At 32.8% G+C, this 20,249-nt stretch overlaps 1 protein-coding gene and 1 long non-coding RNA gene across 2 annotated transcripts; one reads left to right on the top strand and one right to left on the bottom strand.

Annotated features, from left to right (window-relative positions):
* Window positions 1-3,307: 3,307 nt before the first annotated feature.
* LOC123711961 lies at window positions 3,308-5,356 on the top strand. Its single transcript, XM_045664838.1, has 4 exons — window positions 3,308-3,452; window positions 3,929-4,048; window positions 4,230-4,301; window positions 4,561-5,356. The coding sequence occupies exons 1-4, from the start codon at window positions 3,326-3,328 to the stop codon at window positions 4,602-4,604; spliced, it is 363 nt and encodes a 120-aa protein (XP_045520794.1). The 5' UTR covers window positions 3,308-3,325; the 3' UTR covers window positions 4,605-5,356.
* Window positions 5,357-18,288: 12,932 nt separating this feature from the next.
* Window positions 18,289-20,032, bottom strand: LOC123712054. Its single transcript, XR_006754039.1, has 3 exons — window positions 19,830-20,032; window positions 19,508-19,623; window positions 18,289-18,636 (listed from the first exon to the last, which is right to left on the bottom strand). It is a non-coding gene; the product is annotated as an uncharacterized LOC123712054 (long non-coding RNA).
* Between the last annotated feature and the right edge of the window lie 217 nt (window positions 20,033-20,249).

Genomic DNA, 20,249 nt, shown 5'->3' with positions numbered 1-20,249 from the left:
GAGACTGTTCGGTTTTCCGGAAAACTTATTAGGTTTATCTGTGAATATTTATCTATATACCTCAGAGGTCGAGTCATAATTTTCTAATTAATTAATGAAATATAGGAGTTGAGAGTAGAGGGGTGAAAATTAAGGGTTCTATGTATTCTTCGGAGGAGTATGGGAACGAACATTGTGACACGAGAATATTATATATATATATATATATATATATATAATGATATGATATTTGGACAGATCAGATACAAATTTCATACATCAACCGTAGCATAGAAATCTCGGTTAAATATTATTATTTTTAAATTGACTTAGAAAATTCGCCTAATATATAATCTTAATTATATGTATTTAATAAATCCGCAGTGTTTATATAATAATAGACTAGTACCTACTTTAGATAAATAAGATTGGAATAAAGGTTGTAAGGCATAAAGTCTTTGAAAGAGCAAATGGGATGGTTCCTCGCTAATAACTTTATCACTGGAAGAGGATTTCAAATCTTGTGCAAGCCAGTCTCGCTTCACGATCCTTATGAATCATTCATTCAGCCACTGTTTTTACAAGCTCCGTTTCAACTATGGTACTTAAAATGCTGCTTTGGATTTAATATTATTGATCTTTAGACAATATTTATTAAATTTTTTGATTGTCCTGGATTTTTCTTTCTGTTTTAGCAATTATCACTCGCTCATAAAGTAAAGTTAAGCAAGATGAGGTATTCATTATGTTATGGACTCATATAGTATTTTGGTTAATCCCTAATAATGTATCTATGAAAAAATTATAAAATTCGAGTATTTTGTAAGTAAATTATTCATAGTCTTCTAAGTATGTTGTTCATAAGATTTCGTAAGTAACACAAGTATCTTCTGGTATAATGGAAATTGTATATCAGATAACGGCACTGTTTTTTTTATAGAACATATACAAACGGGGAGAAGGCTTACCCGATGTCAAGAGATACCACCGCCTATGGACACTCTCAAAGCCAGGAGCCAACGAGATCGTTTTAGACTTTTCAAGAATTGGTGCGCTCTATTCTGAAAGTACCCTAGTCGACTTTGATCAGAAATACTTCAGTGGGCAGGTTTCGTATAAACTGCCTAAACAAACGCGCAGTTGTGGAGGTGGTACGGGTGAAATTTCGTATTCTGCCTCGACGTCCGATGATGAAACTTAGCTGCAGCTAATAATCGGAACCATTTCTCTAAACACTGTCCGTTTTAAACGCGGTAGAAGATGCAGAGAGACCCCACATCTCTTTGCCAAGGGATCAAGCCCCTCAGATTCGAGGGGGTTGACGATTCAAACCCCCTTCGATTAGCTATTCATTGAATATGGTTAAGTGATAGGAGCTGGTAATGGAGCTCCCAGAGAACTGTAGTTCTTGAGTGGAGTGAAGTAACGTCTTGCCTGGCTGAGCACACCAATCTTTTTGGAGGCTAATTTAGTCTTTACCTTCAAAAGACCGCGAAACTTAACGTTAAGTTATTACTTTATATGTCAACGCCAAGTATTCCGATGTTGGCTGTGGTTTTAAGAAGTGTCTTCGAAAAGAGGTGTATGTTTGTCATCATCAACATGTATAATATTAAATAAAAAGAAAACACGGTTAGTTAAAAAACACGGTAAACAAGCAACTTAGGTCTGTGAGAATAGGTCTAATATAGCTGCGAGAACTAAAAAAAAATATTTTTGACTATGTTCCAAATTTGTAGTGCCATTTTAAGCCCACTTGTACAGCTGGGCGAATGCTAAAAACGTCCTTCTAAACCGGTCGAAGTCTAAGCGCCCTCACCTCACACTTGCTCACAAAGCAATTTGTTTAATGGCCTTCTGAATATTTATTCCTATCATTTTTATAGAGATGCTATCTCTTTAATTTGTACAAATAAAATAATTATTGATAAAACACTAACATATGACTCGTAATAAATACAAAATTAGGTAACGGCAGGGCTTGGTAAAAATTAAAAAATCTGTAGTAATTTTGTCATATGAGAAAAACTTTTTTTTCTACAATAAATTTTATGAAAGAGAGTGAGTTTTTACATGAATTACAATCTAGCCAATACAATAATCATAGCTTATATAGTTAGCTATATAATTATAGATATAATTAATATTATGTTTACTTAATTTTCTACAATACGATACGCCTGCTAGTCGGTTATGGGTAGTTTTAACTGGATTTATAAGATTTCATACATATGATTTTAAGGAACAGAAAGTGAAAAAAACTCTATTATCGCTACGCATTCTCTGAATTATATAAATCTATATTAATATTCAAAGAGTTTAAAAACTTGCGACATTAAAACTACTTTTACACTTTTTTTTACGTAATACCAGGCAAACGGGCAAGAGGCTCACCCGATGTGAAGCGATACCGCCGCCCATGGATACTCACATTGCCAGAAGGCTCGCAAGTGCGTTGCCGGCCTTTCAAAAATTGGTACGCTCTTTTCTTGAAGGATCCTAAGTCGAATTGGCTTGGAAATACTTCAGTGGGCAGCTGGTTCCACATAGTGGTGGTGCGCGGCAAAAATATGACTTGGTGAAATTTATCGTTGTTAGTAATATAGAAGGAAAAAGACCGGTTAAGTGAAAAACAGACCCAACAGAACGCTGGACAGAAACTGGTGGAAACAAACACTCCGCTTCTGATGCTGAACGTGCTGACTACGACGCTCAGACACGAGCTCACGGCGTAAAAGATCGTAGAATGGAAACTTTAATTGTGATAAATATATATTTTTATAAGGTTATTTATACGTATAAAGCATGATTAAATGATTGAAGCATTTTATAAGAAATAATAACTATTATCAGTCAAGACGACCAAATGGTATAACACGCGAATTCATCTCGAATCACTGCCTTAATCTTAATATATATAAATCTCCTGTCACGATGTTTGTCCGCGATGGACTCCTTAACTACTTAACCGATTTTAAAAATTATCTGTTAACTTCAAAAGATTCTAACAGATGTCAATACTTTTCGACTGGTTTGAGTAAGTAATCAATAGATGGCACTGCTATGGTAACTCGACAAACGTGTCATATAAGCTACAATTCAATATCATGACCAGAGGCCGGAATTTCAATAGAAGGGCGCAATGTATGGAATGTCGCGACATCTGATGTCAAAGGGGCAGAAAAAATCAAAATATAGTATACGTTAGGTACTTATAGTAAATACTACTTGAATTTCTCTCATGCGATTCTGCGCTTGCGTTTTCCGAATTTATTGAAGTAAATTAATACGTAAGTTATTGTTTTTTTGTTACGTTTGATACTTTTTTGTTATTAAGATTTATTCGATGCGTTCATTGTTGTTAAGTTTTCTTGTTAAACTAGTTGTTTCTTATTTTTGTTTGGTTATGGCGATGGATGGGAAGAAACCTCGCAATATAAAGAAATATTGCCTCCTTGGATGTCCAGATTTAGGTAAGTAATCTTCTTTTTAACAATGCCTGTTTCTAATAGAAGGCACATTGCTGTAGTTACATTGTATCACAAGGAGGTTAATTAACACGCTCATCGCCTATGCATCCTCAATGAAACATCATAGGGTGCTTTGTAACAGGCCAATGATTTCTTTAAAAAAGTCCTCTTTTCTTAATTTTTTAAGATTTATCATTTAAATATCTATTTTCTCCCCAAAAACACAGGCACACTTTCCAGGGCCAATGCATTTCAACACCTTGCCACCATGCCCCAATTTGTTTATTCTCACTGAAAGTATAAAAACTTATGCACATACATGAGTACAAACTCCAATATAACTTAATGTGTTTCTGGATGTACCTACCAACACATAAATAAAATACAAAACTTCAATATAACTTTAGTTGTTGCTCGCTGCACCAACCAACAAAGACTGATGAAGTATTCATGAAACCATGTCACTTCTTTTGTTACAGGTTTTGTTGCATCAGCTGGCACTTCAGTAGTGCTGGAACACGATTATTGGGTACCACGCATGAATGAAGCCCCAGTGACCTTAACAGATTCAAATTCATCAAAAAATATTCCTGATGAAGGTAATATTATTTTCTAAAACTAACATTTAAAAGTTCCTACAATACTAAGTAGGTTGGAGTGGTATATTGATACTTTCTGTTATTATTCAGTTATACATAACTGGAATGTAATGTTAAACATTTTAATTTCAAACCTCTCTGATTCACCCCTGTATGAATCGCCGATAATTTTTTTTTTCAGGCGAGAGCATTTCTGTTTTTGCTAAGGGTTTGGACACTCAGACTTCTTCATCAAAAGAAAATAAGGATCAAGGTAACAAAGCAACCAATTATAGAATAAAATAAACTGCTAGCTACATTTTGTTTTACATTCTTTAATAATTTGTTCCATACAAATGTAAATAATACTTATTGAAATTGAATTTAAACTTAAATATATTGTTATTAACTTATTGTAGTAGTTGTGTATTTAGTAGTTGTGATAGCAGTGTGTGTGTGTGTACCTAGTAGTAGATAGGTTAGGGTAGGTTTTTTGATGTAATTTGCTGATGATATTAATTTTGTTCTTACAGACAAATCAGTGAAATATACTATTGCTAAAGTGAAGAGTACATAGAAACAAGTGAGGGCATTAAAAGCTAAATTACAGAAAACAAAAAAACTACAGCTAAAGTATAAAGATAGAGTGGAAAGGGCAAAAAAAGTAATCTCTAATACCGGACTATTAGAAATGTGAATGTTCAGTAGAGGGTGGTCGAAGTCAGAATGAATATGTCTGTGGCTGGGTCCTAAAAAAGTGTATGGTAAAAGTTGTAAGAGGATGCAAAAAATGTAAAGAAATAATATTATCACGTGAGATGAATCAAATAGGTACCTAAATACAAGCCAAAGAATATTACAAGACTACAAGAGCATTTTGCTACCCCTCCAACAGTGTAGTAAAGTGTTTCGAAGAGATACAAAATATAACCCCAAAATTTCTTCAAAACGATTTAAAGAATTGTAAAATCAGAGAACAAACAGAATTACTATGTAAGAGTTTTGTTACCTATCCTTTTGCATGTGATAAACACTAAGAGAGCATGATCAATTGTTTTACCCAAAATACTATTAATATTTTAATATTCAGTTGGTGCAAATCAATTAAATAACATACCATGATGATAATGACAATGTAAAATTAAAAGCCCAGGCTTATTTTACTAGCCATAAGCACAAAAAATAAAAATATGATGCGTAAATAGTGTTTTATTTTGAAAATATGAGGTTCAACGTAGGTAGAGAATACAGCCGTATTGGCTTTCTGCTAGGTGAATCTAGAAGTTACTTATGCGAGTTGCAACATCTAACTTTAACGATAACTTCGTGTTGCTGGCTATTTTTGTTAAAATAGGAACAACAGACAAATATCGATATCGTTAAAATTAGCTGGTGAAACTCGCCAAAGTAACTTCTCTTTTTAATATTATAAGATCTCTATTAAATTCAAACCGTTTCCGCTAAAAAGTAGTTTACCCCTAAAACGCTTGGTGCGCTAGTGTACATGTGTTTCTCGTAAAGTCTGTAAGAGTTTAATTTTTGGTGTTAGCATAGCCAACCACGTGTTACTTAGACCGAAGTGTAAAATCAAATTCAAATTAGTGATGATAATACAGTGAAATTATTCTTTCGTGTCACGGTATTAAGGCTAACTAAAACCACATTAAGGAGAAACGAAGTTCGCCGTGGCAGCTAGTGTATTATATACATATATATCGGACAGTTATCTTCACTCCATCCATATGGACATCGTCATTAGCGAGTTTAGTTAACGTTTCACGACTACCAACCCTGCGTCCCCTGAAAGTCAAAAAGGCGTCTTTACCCCGCTCGAGGCATTTACTCGGATCTGATTGGTCGTAACAATAATGGTACTTATATTCGTTAAGTAATGACTCTAAATTATGTAGCAATTAAATAATAAAGAACAAAAGAAATCTTATCGAAATAAATGAATCTTAAAAGTAAGGAATCTCCATTATTACCCAAAGCAATAATAAAAATCAACGGACAATTCACTCGATAAGAACATTTCCTGATAATCGGATGTATTATTTGAATAATATTTTTGAATGTCCAGATGTAAGGAAGTGCAGGCTGCTATTACAATAAATCAATGGCGCTACAACCTTTTAGGTCTGGGCCTCAGATTTCTGTATCTGTTTCATGATCGTTTGTGAATTGAATAGGCAAGTAGATCAGCCTTCTGTGCCTGACACACACCGTCGACTTTTTGGGTCTAAGGCAAGCCGGTTTCCTAACGATGTTTTCCTTCACCGTTCGAGCTAATGTTAAATGCGCACATAGAAAGAAAATCCATTGGTGCACAGCCGGGGATCGAACCTACCACTTTAGGGATGAGAGTCGCACGGTGAAGCCACTAGGCCATCACTACTCTTAGGGAGGCAGGCTGCTATTAGGGACAGGAAAAGTATATATTCAACCTTAAATTTATTTTGACAGTTGGCAATTGGCAATTAACAAGATAAGGAACAGATTGGCAGTCTGAAACAAATCCGGAAAATGTGTACCACAGACATTTTTCAACGCGAACAAAGTTGCTGCAAAAGCAAGTCGTTAATTACATTCTTTCCTCTTTCGATTTCTACCTTACGTAAGCTGCTATATATAAAATGTAGGATAAGAAAAAAATAAGCGAAAAGTTTATTTTTGGATTAGGTTTGCGTTCTTTCTTTCGCCGTTAAATCTTATATGATTATGATTACCTATGTGGCAGTTGTTGATATTGCTATATCAGTTTCGTTAATAATTTTATTTATCAGCCATCGACTAGTTGCAGTTCACGAAGTTTTCCTTCGTTGAAAATTTAGGGTTTTACACACAACACCTGTGTTACGCTCTTTAACTGATATTGATACTGGTATAAATACGTAATAGAATATTAATGTTACTTACAGAGGATTTAACATTTAATAGTTGTTGAGTGTAACAATAGAAAACAATAAATGTACGTATTCATAATACTAGCTAATTAAAAAACTTTGCACAGTTTGTGTAACGTTATTGTTACCAGTTATTTTTCAAATTAGCTAATAAAGTAGGTTATAAATGTACATAGTGTTTCACCAGAATATCCAAAAAAATATTACTAGGTATAAAAAAACAATTAATCGTAAAACCATTTATGTCGTGGGAGACCAAAAGGCGCCGTTCAGATAGAGATTGATGGACGAGATAAAATATATGAAAAATATCACCGAAAACCTGCCAAAACCTCAATATTATTTCACTTTCCGACGCGTGGTAATGAAATGAAACTTAGGTAACAATAAGTCAATTCAATTCAAAATCATTTATTCATATAGGTAACACAATGTACACTTATGAACGTCGAAAACAGAAATGTATATAAAATACGTCTAAAAATATGAAATGTTTCTAATTTTAAAGTTACTGCCAGTTACCAAATCAAGGACTTAGAACGGAAGAGAAGAATTGTCAATAAAGTCTCCGCCACTTTTTTTAATCGCCAAGTTTTTGTTTTACACCACGTTTGTAAGGAGCTGCAACCATTACACCATGTTCCACATATTAAGTAATTAATCATAATAATAAAATACAATAAAAACAAAGATTAGTCCTCTATCAGATAGACAACGCTGACGCCGCCACAAGCGTTTAGTAGTAGTAGTTTAACTTGTTTATTGTTACTAAGTTTCGCTACTTAATTTATTAATATAAAATTCTCAATTGAGACCATACAAAAAGAGCGTAAAAGCGGACAAATTTGTCACAGACACACTTCCTTTAATTTCCATTTAATCTAAGTTTGTGATGTTTGAACAATAAAGATGTATTGATCCATCACTATAATTACATTGGACTACACTATTTCAAAACACAATATAAATTCCTCGATACAGAAAACACGAAGTCAAATCTAACTTGTCTAATTTCGTTTTCGTTGAAGAAAAGTAAATAATTATTTTAATTGTAACTGTTTAAATAAAAGTTGTAATTACCAGTATTCGAACTCCTGTTACCCATGAAGATATCTATACAAAGTTAACCCGAGTTCAAAAATGCATTAAAACATATTTATACCATAACGCCTGCAGCCTTCTTGTCGTGTCACAGCAGCGAATATTGTCACAAAACATTAAGTATTAAAGTATTTTTGTAAATGATAGACAAAAACAAGTAATAAAAATTCTTATATTTATTCTAATAAAATATCCATACATTTTATTATTCTGTTCTGTTCCGAATAATGGCTATACGAAAATAATATTCAATTCAATTATACGTGAAGTTTCATATTCTCTATTTTCAAAAGCTAAGTTTAAAGAGGTCAAAGGAGTGCTAATATTGTCGGATGCTCGTCTGAGTGGATGTGGTATTAAACATTACTTTATAGCTATTTTCAGTGGAAAATTGCAAGTAAATTAAATACATTTAAGATCGATACAATGACGGCAATGAGATCAGAGGTAACGTAATAAGTTATTACATAAGAATTATTCTTTATGTGACCTCAAAGCTTTTACCTAACTTTGAGTTGGATATTTATCATGTTAGGTATTTCACTGGTTAGTCTTGAATTTATTTCAGAGGCCAAAGACCAAGAATCTTCGTCCATAAACCTAGATGACTAATAATGTAAAATGTAAAACTCCTTCAAAGACAAATTTGCACGCCATTGTATGGCAGAATAATTACTATTGTACCACCTTTTTGTACCGTATTTTTGCAATTAATTATTATTATAATAAGACTATTTCGCCCTGACTAATATAAATTACGAATACACAGTTATCCAATCAACAAATTTCGCCAGTATACGGTTAGCCACGTAAACATAAAGCTCCAATCAAGTCCACTGCAACTGTGTCAACAGGGAGGTTATTTGCGTGGTTGAATTGATTTTTACTTTTTAAACGATTCTCAACACATTCGCGTCACTTGTCTGCACGAATTTAGCTTTGGCTTTTAGCTAGTAATCGATACGATGTATTTATAGCTTCATTTTGGTCTGGCTTTGTTAAGGAAAACGTCCACGTAGACAAAACGTATACCCGATACCGGTTTTGTAGTACCAGGGAAATTATTTATGTATAATAAAATTATAATCCAGTGGCGCAAGAACCAACAATGGGTCTTCGCCTCAGATCGCGTCCGTTCCATTGATCATTTATATTTAGTTTAGTAGGTGTTCAGACTTCTGTGACTGACATATGAAGTCCATTTTTTGGCTTTGAGACATGCCGCTTTCCTCACAATTCCGATGCAAACCCGGTGCTAATCGCGCTCATAAACAGAAAACTCCATTGGTGCACAACAATAAGAACGCACGACCTCAGGGATAAAGATTGCACGCTTAATTCAACCCTTCTCTAATGTTGATACATAATAATAAATAAAAAAACAGAGGCACTACAAAAATTTTAGGTCTAAACGTCAGATGTATATATCAATCTAATAGGTGATCATCCTGTGTTTGACACATATCGTCGACTTTTTGGATTAAAGCAAGGTTATTTTGCAATGTTTTCTTTCAACTATTATTCGCACTGCGAATGGTAATATGCGCACATAGACAGAAAGTCCATTGACACAGCTGGGCATCGATCAACCTACGAATCTCAAGGATAAGAGTCGCACGCTGAAGCCACTAGGCCAACACTGCTCTAACTGGTGATAAATACCTCGTAATAATAATCTAAATCATTGCATTACTATAAGACAAAGTCACCCATAAGTCCTTTGCAGTTTCACCCGTATAATAATATGCATATATATGTGTTACGCGTCAAAAATCTTTTTAATTTTTAATCCTGACATGAGCGAGTTTATCAAGATAAACAAAACATTCTTCAGATTAATAATATTTTATATAACCAGTGAAATAGTCCTACAGAGAGTATTGTGTAATACGATACGTTCACCACATTAATTGTTCAATGAAATATATGAATCTAACGCCGCGTCGTAGTTATTTGCTTATAAAGTTTATTGATGCATGATATATTAACCTATATTGATTAAGGAAATGCTTTAAGATTCAGAATCGACTTAATATCAACATGAGAAAGATATAATAACTAATAAATAGAAAATCAAACCAAGTTTAAAAAGTTTGCTCCCTGTCAATCAACGCTTACCAAAAGCACCAGCTCTGGGGTTCCGGTAGTAATCAGTAATAATTAAATTAATTCATTTTGAACTGGGTTTAAATATTTGTGGAAATTCGTATATTTGTAATGTACCTTCCTCATAACTAAACCACCATTTAGTCATAGTCATATATTAACTATATGAGTATAACAACGATGAAAGCTTATTAATTAAAGTTTGCATATAATTAACCTGATTGTCAAAGTCAAAATGACATTAGTTTATCTGTGTAAATTATCAGCGGTAAGTTGATTGGAGTACTTTGTAAGATAAATATACCAGCTTAAGTCATAATGCTATTATCGCCCTATGAAAGGTTGTGGCGCGTAATTATTATTATTTTTGTTAAAGAGCCTTGAAGTTACCAAGATAAGCCTCTTTACCTTAATTCTATTGGATTCATAATTAACTTTGATCCTGAAAAACTTTGCTCGCAATACTTTGTTGTTTATAATAATTAGCGAGCGCCGTTTCAACGGAACTTTCATTATATAATTTTAACAACTTCCTTCCAAGAATTTTACCATGTTCATTGTTAATAAAACGTCAATTGCCTGTGTTATCTATGTCTCCTTCAAATGCGTGGAACCTGGTGGTTTCGGAGATGGAAATCTGAAAAACCGATCTATAATTGAGGCCTATTATGTGCAACTTTTTTCTTTTTTCTTAAGTGTAGCCAGTACTGTTTAAAACATCACTCACTCAACAAATGCGTAAGGACGGGACTCGGGAGACGGCAGCTCTCACTTGCCTATGAATATATAGGAATATAAATATATATATTAGGGATATTATTGGAGAAGAGACTACGCCAATACTCTCCCTTCTCTAGAAAAAATGTGTCTAAAATAAAATCCCGCACCCTAAGCCTTGCGACGATTAAGAAATTAAAAAAAAAATTAGGTGAGCCTTGAGAGTTGTTGAAAATATTCTAATTTTAAAATTATTACTTTCATTCAAGTCTACTATAGATATATAACCTTCTTTTGAAACGGGTTAATAACTTTATAACACGAATGTATTAAATAATGTCCCCACAGTATTTTAGGTCTGGGCCTCAGATTCCTGTATCTATTTCGTAATCATTTATTTTTCTAACCGTCAACTTATTTACAACAGCATTAGTGTAGATCTAAAATAAACGTATCTTAGAAACAACACAAAGTCGTTGGCCGTGGATAAATTAATCTTCACGAAGACCTCTATAAACAAAGAAAGATGGTATATGAGTGTATAAGAGAGATAAAATTGGCACAATAGAAAGGTCTTAGCATATAAGCAGTACTAAAACTCCATTATATGGTAATACGGCAAACGTGAATGTGGAAAGGCATTGTTGGATTCCAATATTCAAGCGCTTGGGGGCATAGCCTTAATAAAAGACTGTCCGTATTGAGCTGGATAACTACTTAAAATACCAATGAGCTTGATCGGCTTATGCGTGAAACACTTTCAGTTTTATAAGAACATGGACTTATATGATTCCGACTTAGCACGGACAAATCTTCTACTTTTAATGCTCCAGTGAATAGGATATCTCGCTCTAACAATTTCATTACTAACATTGATGATAATATTGATATATTTTACAACAATCTTCCAACTTACCGTGAATTTGTTTATCATGCTCTTAATAAGGTTTAAGTTTATATTTAGTTTTTAAAAAATCAATAAATGGCGCTACAACCTCTTTAGGTCTGAGCCTCAGATTTCTGTATCTGTTTCATTATCTCTAATTAGTTAAATAGGCAAGTGGATGATCAGCCTTCTATGCCTGACGCTCGCCTTCGACTTTCTGGGTCAAGCCGGTTTTCTTACCATGTTTTCCGTCACAGTTCAAGAAGATTCTAGAATCGCTGAAGCCACTAGCCCAACACTGCTCTAAAAATTATAATGTGATTAAGCTGACTTTTATTTTCCAAAAAACAAAAGGCTTTTTATTTTAAATAAATTACAATCTAAAGAAGATTTATCAATTACTACATCACATAGATAAATACTTAATTATAAACCAAGCCAGTTTGGCAAAAGCCAAGTGCCAACCATTTTACAATTATTGACTATGTAAATATTATTTTATTAGGTAAATTATTTTATATTTTGAAATATTTCTATTATAACTATAATAGTATTCATTTAGTCATTCCTTTCGTCTTATCTCTAACTCTCCAACATATTATATAAATAAATAAAACAGTTATCTAATCAAGGGGGGAAACCTAATAACTACTTACAATAAGACGCAATTGTTCATTGGGGTGTGAATAAATCTTATAAACAAACCATTTTAGGGTAGTTTTGCTTTAGGTTGATTGGTCCTTATTTGGTTAAAATAAAACTTCCTAATAATTCGTTGAGAAGAGGTGAAGATGGAATGTGGAATGTGTTTAATTTTTAAAAACTGTAGATTTATATACAAAAATTATCCTACCTGGCCACTAGTGGTAAACATGTGGTACCAAGATGCGAAGGGTGCGTAGACAATAAAATCGAGGCGCGGCAAAAAGTTGTCCTAACGGTAACGCAATTAACTGTTCTTTTCAGAACGAATTATTGTTTCATGACGACACGTACTAATCACCTACAGGATTCCCCCTCTAGCGAAGCGTACCGGCAGGCGTATAACGCGGCCTCGGCGAGTTGTTCTTGTAGGTATTGAGGTGTTCCCAGTGTCTTGTTGTTTCAGGTTGTTGTCATTTTGATGTTTCAGGCTATTTGATGGTTCATGTAGTTCGCTCGCACTTGATGTGTTTTGCTTGTTGCAGGTACTCGTTGTTGTATCAGTAGGCACATCTTGCTCGGTGATAGTGTAGGCAGGTTTGAGTCTGTCGATAGAGATATTCATTTCACGGTTAGGTAATTGTTTTTGTGTAAGCGAAAGTTAGCGGCTTGTGGTCGGTGAATATTATTATTTCTCGTCCCTCGAACATTTTGCGGAAATGTTTGACAGCCATGTAGATGGCGAGTAGCTCTCGATCGTAGGTACTGTAGCGAGTCTGTGTGTCGGTGAATTTCTTCGAGAAATAGCCGAGTGGTTGCCATGAGTTGTTGATAAATTGGTTGAGTGCGGCACCAGCTGTTTTGTCGCTAGCGTCGCTGAATATAGCAAGTGTCGCCTGGTGAGACGGATGAGCAAGTAAAGCGGCGTTTTTTATGCTCTCTTTACATGCTTCATAAGCTTGCGTTGATTCAGTGGTCCAGTCGATCTTAGTTTTGTCACGCTTCTTGACGTTGTGCAGGTAGGTATTTAACGGCGCTTGTATGGTGGCGGCATCTTTGATATTTTCACGGTAAAAGTTTATCATACCGAGAAAACGTCGTAGTTCTTCTACGGTTTGTGGTTTTGGTTTCACCACTTTAGGGTAGTTTTGCTTTAGGTTGATTGGTCCTTATTTGGTTAAAATAAAACTTCCTAATAATTCGTTGAGAAGAGGTGAAGATGGAATGTGGAATGTGTTTAATTTTTAAAAACTGTAGATTTATATACAAAAATTATCCTACCTGGCCACTAGTGGTAAACATGTGGTACCAAGATGCGAAGGGTGCGTAGACAATAAAATCGAGGCGCGGCAAAAAGTTGTCCTAACGGTAACGCAATTAACTGTTCTTTTCAGAACGAATTATTGTTTCATGACGACACGTACTAATCACCTACACCATTATAAGATGGTAATATGGTTAATCTACATATAACTATTGTAGATTTATGAAATCTAACGATATGAAATCGATTTCTTGGAACAAATTTAGAGAGACTAGACTGAAATTTAAGCAAAATTTCTTTTCAGCGATCAAAGCGTCTATGCATCATTTAGAATGGAAATGTTTTATCATAATATATTTCTACTCAAGGCGAGAGAAGTGGTCGAAATTTCTTTTACGTTCACGTTCAATTTTAAGTTCTAGATAAGTTTTATGAAGCGTTTCCTAACATTAAAACTAGTAAAACATATCAATAAAAAAGGCCATTCTTACAAAAAAAAAATTGTGTCTAATACATTTTGTTTTCTATATTTATTAGGTTTAGGATGTTCCAGTGAATGACTGAACTTCAAAATTATGACGATCTTAAGAACAGTATATTTTTAAGCATGGGCAATTTCGGAAGTTGGTATTTTGACAAGTATAAAGATTCTAAAGATTCGGTTCTGTGTCTGTCTGTCTGTGTTTGGAATTGCGATGTCAATCGGTGGAGACGGCAACTCGAAAAGTTCCTGGAGGGGAATCCCAACGGTAGACGAATAGACTTTCTTCACAATATGAATATGTATATAATGGAGAAATTTCAGGAGGAGACAAAAGATACTGCAGTTACGTGGACATAACGGCATGCACCGACAATCTTTGTGTAATAGATAATTGGAGAGTGGAAGGAGCAATGGCGAATTGTGACCCTAGCTTCAATATTGAGTATTGCGGGATGACTTGTGACATTTGCGCATTGAGAAAACTACATCTTGTAACGTTGCTGACACTTATTATTTTAATTTCCTCAGGTTAGATTAGATTACTTTTATATGTATAAAGAAATGTGGTTCTTCAATTATTGTATTTATATCATAATAAAATTTATAAGAATGATCTGGAAGAATATACTCTTTATTCTATAGAAAGTTCCGTTCCCGTGAGACTCTGTGATTTCCATGAAGACAGTGTCTGTGATAGAACGAAAATATAATCGAAAATAAAGCCACTTACAAAATCTTTATTATTATTTAATATTATTTAGTGTTATATATTATTTGTCTTAGCATACTTAAATTACAATGCTGGCCTAGTTTTCTAATCACGAAATTAAATGCTTAGCTAACAAAAATTCCAAAGCCTACAGGTCGAATAAAAATTGTTTACATAAGAATTAGGTCTGTCTATTGCCACAATTCGACATTTCGTAATGGGGAGTGCGGTAATGTATGAAATCCAAATGAATGAAAGATTTTTCATCTTCATTTAACTTTCCATTCAAGCTGTTCTGAAACAATAATTCAAAATGCACTTATTTCCCAACGACTATTTCAAGCAAAATGGAAATGAACTCATTCGAACTTTGGGATGAGTTTTCCAAACAAACAGTTATTAAGTTAGTATTTTCTGCTTTATAGATAATTACTTAGATTATAAATAACTTTAATTATCCAAAGTTGTTTCTTCCACGTATCTTCATTAAAGATTAATTAGCATATTTGCCGACTTTAAAATAATAAAAGGAGTTATCAAATCAACGTATTTTTTTTTTGTAGGTTCTAGCCTAGCTTCGCTCTCGATTTGGATGATTGAAGATTTGAACAAATTGTGAAAAAAAAATCACGCGTCCGCGTCAAAATTAGTCGAATCGAATTTAGATTCTGATTAAAATGAATTGAGGCATGCAGTGGTCCTCTATTTTCGCGGATTTTATTTTTATCTAAGTACTATTTATTTGAGTTTATAATACATAGCTTCAATCCGGTGAAAATGTGTTTTCGTTAAAATTGTAATCAATATATTCAATCAACACAAGGCCCTAAAAAATATCATAGGCATTTAAAAATGATCTTCATATCCTGCATATAATAATACATTAATTATCTTGGTAATAATAATAAAAATCCAACTCTGTGTTTATTTTATGTTCTTTTTTCTTATAGAGGTGTATCTGTTTTGATTCCTAAGTAAATATATTTGATGACTAACATAAACGACGCGTTGGTCTTTGCTATATATACGTAAATATCATATTGTATATAAGAATTAAATATTAATATTTTATTTCGTCAATTACGTGACACCAATTTTATTTACTAAAACAAAAATACAAGCCTGAGCAAAAACAATCATAAAACAATGTCTGGGAACATGTATTAATGCGTTCGCCGAGTTCCTTCGAGTTACGTATGCAAGACTGTTAAAGTTTAAACAAGATAAATTGACAAGAAATTCAGTTAAACCGAAGGTGTTTATCAAGCTTCCAAGGTATTTCTCTCTGAACATTGGAGTAGACATCAAAATTCTCTAAATGTTTAACTTATTGTTTCCCCTGCTGTACATCAATATGACATATAGCACTGGTTATATAATGAAAACTGCATGTCAATTGTCAAATTGACAAATTGTCAATGCAATTCTGAGACTAAGGATTATTTTGTTAGTAACACAATAATCCTTAAAACAGTGTTAAATTGGACAATAATTTTCAAAACATCCTTTGAATTTACTTTTTAAATATGCATATTAACAGCAATTCACTTGAATCCCTACTAAACTGAAAGTCAACCCTACATATCCTTAGTTCATAAAATAATTGTCCGTTAAATTTCTCATAGTATTTGTATAGAAAAAGATTTTTTGCATTATTTAAGTCAACAATACAGACAAAGAAGCCCGCCCCATTTTATAGCAATCTTCGAGTACAATCTCTCTTAGAGAGAGCTAGAGGCTCTTAGAATTTTGAACATATCAATTTTGACCCAAATCACACGGCACAAAACATTGAAACTACAAATTCGAATTTGCAATCAAAAGGCTTTCATATGTAAATTTCAGTGTAAATTCAGCCACGAACGTTTACTAACAATTTACAAGCGTATAAATTATGTGCGGCAAAACGAATAATGTGATAATTAATTACAAATTAAAATGTTGTCCCATTATCCACATGTTTAATTGTCGAACGAATGTTAAATGCGCACATAGAAAAATCCATTGGTGCACTTCCGGGGATCGAACCTACGTCCTCAGGGATGAGAGTCGCACGCTGTAGCCACAAGGCCAACACTCGCCCAATCCCCATAATTACTTAATATTTTTAAATTTATGCCTCGAAATATGGTACCAAGTATTCTATCTGTATTCATTGTCCATTTAAAGATACATTCCGGTTTTCGTGTACGAACTGTTAATAAAGGCCGAAAGGCCGGCTGAAATTCTAAAAAGGCCGGCTGAAAAAATCTCAGGGTTGAGAGTCACACGCTTAACTTTAACGCTAGCACTAAAATTGGTAAACTTTCTATAAATTTGAAAAGTTATTATTGACAATTTATTTATGTATCAGGAGGCTCACCTGATCTTAAGTGATACCGCCGCCCATAGACACAGAAGGCTACCAAGTGCGTTTCTAAACATTGTAACGCTCTTTTACTAGATACTTCAGTGGTCAGCTTGTAGGTAGAAACCTAAAAGGCCAAAAATTGCGATTCTGTTACTCACTCTTCAAATTCTCACAGCGGATTCCGCTCTCAAATCACTCGTGACGGTGGTGTTCGACACTCAAAACACTTACGCTCAAAATTAGAATTTTTGGCATTCTTTTAATGGCATTTGACATCTCATGTGAATTTAAATCAGCAGTAAAGTCGATTTTTTACGTCAAAATAAAATTGCTTTTTCCTCGGTGAGATCGTGATTGGTAGTCAGCCATTTTAGCGAAGTTAAAAGTTGTTTCATTAAAAAAATTCTAACATAGGACAATCTATATAGATTTTGGGGTAAATTTACAATTACTGCATTTTTTACGAAAAAAATATATCTATAAGTATTAAGCTTAGTAAAATAGAATTTTGTTGTTATAGAAGACCCGTTTTCAATATAAAACTATTTCAAAAAATAAATTATGTAAACTCTTAAAAAATACTTAATACTTTAAATATCTATAGATGGCGAAGAAAATGTAGGCACGCAACGACCTATTGGTTTCTTGGCGTAAGCTTTTCCATACCCAAGAAATTATATGATATTGACGAAACCTAGAACATTAGCTGCTTTATGAGCTGCTGAGATGAACGAAGAGTCAAGTAAATAGATGATGAGGATGAGGAAAACATTTTGATTATTTTAGCAATAATTTTTTTTTATCTCAGAACCAATTTTTCGATGCAGTATTGATCATATCTTGTCTCCAGCAGAGATAAGTCGAGCAGAAAACTTACAGAAATATAAGTATACTAGTAACTACTAATTTGTAAGTAGGTATACTAAATAAAAAAATCAATTTATAATAAATGATATCACAGCCCAATTTCAGTTCTTATATTTTTATAAATATTAATATAACATTAAGGTTTTGGATAAAAACATTTTTCTGCTTTTTACAAGTATGAAATAGCATCAGCACATGCATGATAGTCTAAGAAAGCTTTATTTGGGGCTGGGTTTGAATTAGTTTTTATTATACTTAAGATTAAGTATATATTACTGAAAGTCATTTTTTAGTGTGTTAAAAGTTTATTATGATAATTAAATTAAATGTGTAAATTATTATATTGTTCTTTTATTAACCTACAAAGTAGTTAGCCATGTTTTTAACTTGGTTACTACGTTTGGTAGGGAGTCATTAAATATAATATAATATAATAGTATATTTAATTAATCATTTTAATAATATAAAAATATTATAAAATACAAAAAAATATCATGAAGTAAACAATTATCTTAAACGCAGTATTACAATTTTTTCACCGGTTATTTTGTTCCCCGTTCTTGACGACTACCGCTGATGGCTGTAATACAATGGTTATCTGTTTAAATTGTAAATAGTGATATATGGTAGGTCGTATTTGTATTAACTCAATAATATTGCATATCAAATTTAATTATTGTGAAGTTAAGAAAATTATTAAAAAAAATAAAAAATACAAAAACTTGAACGACATACATTTAACTAGTTTGATTAGGATAAACTTAAGTGTAGTGCAGTATGTTAGTATAAGTTTAAAAAACTATATGCAATACATTTGTATTTCTAAGTAAAAATACCTTTAAACCATTTTTTATAATAATAAATAAGCCAAATATTTAAAGTTTTATGGTAACAAGGCTCAATTATTTCACACACAGTCTTTGATTTACAAGAACCAAAAATTTAAATCAAAGTTCATTCAAAAAAAATATTTATTAATGAAACAAATGGCTAAGACCCAGAAATAGTATGTCAAGTGCTAAACAGCAGCAATAACTCTCAGCAAATCTCTTAAATATTTATTGCTTTTACATTTATATAATGTTGATCACTTGAATGGTATGAATTTGAGCAATTGAAGGCTTTATCCCACATACCTAACATTATTATTATTCTTGTATTCAAAACAATTAAATTAAATTTTAATTCATCAATTTAAATCAATACTTTTTTTGAAGTTAGGAAACCTTAAAATATATTTTAATTATTCTTAACAATGAATTAATAACTGACTTAAATTTGTTATCAAACAAACATTGTTAACTTCTTTTTGGACACTGCTTTTTCCTATTTTTTACTATGATAGTTTTTTAATAGAATTTTTGTGTTTAGCCTCTGAATAACTTAAAAAGGTTGCAATAGAAGTTTTTAATTACTCTAACAAAATATTTTATGAGAACATTGATACTCACCTTTCCCAAAGTCTAAGTTAATCAATGGTAGAACGGAAGAGAAGAACTGGCAATAAACTCTCCGACACTCTTTTTAATCGCAATTTTTTTTTATATTACACAACGTTTGTAAGGAGCTGCAACAACCAACCACATGACATCAGCAGGAGGCATGGTGATATATGAGCACGCACTTACATTCTCGTGGGAAACATAATTAATATTTCTAAGTTGTCGGTACTCTGTCCCTCACAAACACCACGGCTTGACAGTGTTCGGGTTATAGTAAATATTAACCAAATACGTAACCTAAGATATACTAATAGATAAACTTCTTACTTACCTTTTTTAAGTACCCACTTTGCCACATGGGTTGTACGGTCAATATCAATATTATCTTCACAATAGCCATTATAGATTATTATTGGCAAGACTTTTTTTTATATTCACACTTCATTAAGCAAAGTGTTTTTTATCTACGTTGAATTAAACTAGGTCCCCATAAGATGTTTGAATTATTAATCTTAATTTCGTCAAATAAAATATTTCAAATATTTTGTTTGTTTTTTTTTTTTTTTTTCCTTTCTTGGCCTGCACGGTTTGTGCGTCAGCCATGCAAAAAAGTTATGAAGTGTGTTATTAGATTTATTTTATTGGTTTGGAAATTGGATCGGAATTTTGAAAAGGATCAGATAAATTAGGTATATAATAAGTACATAAATGATTATAATTTTATATTGTTATGAAAAAAATATTTTGTTTA

The sequence above is a fragment of the Pieris brassicae genome, chromosome 7 (assembly GCF_905147105.1).
Source record: "Pieris brassicae chromosome 7, ilPieBrab1.1, whole genome shotgun sequence".
In the NCBI taxonomy this organism is placed as follows: Eukaryota; Metazoa; Arthropoda; class Insecta; order Lepidoptera; family Pieridae; genus Pieris; species Pieris brassicae.
The sequence above is the reverse complement of the archived record's forward strand: the minus strand, read 5'-3'. Positions and strand labels throughout refer to the sequence as shown.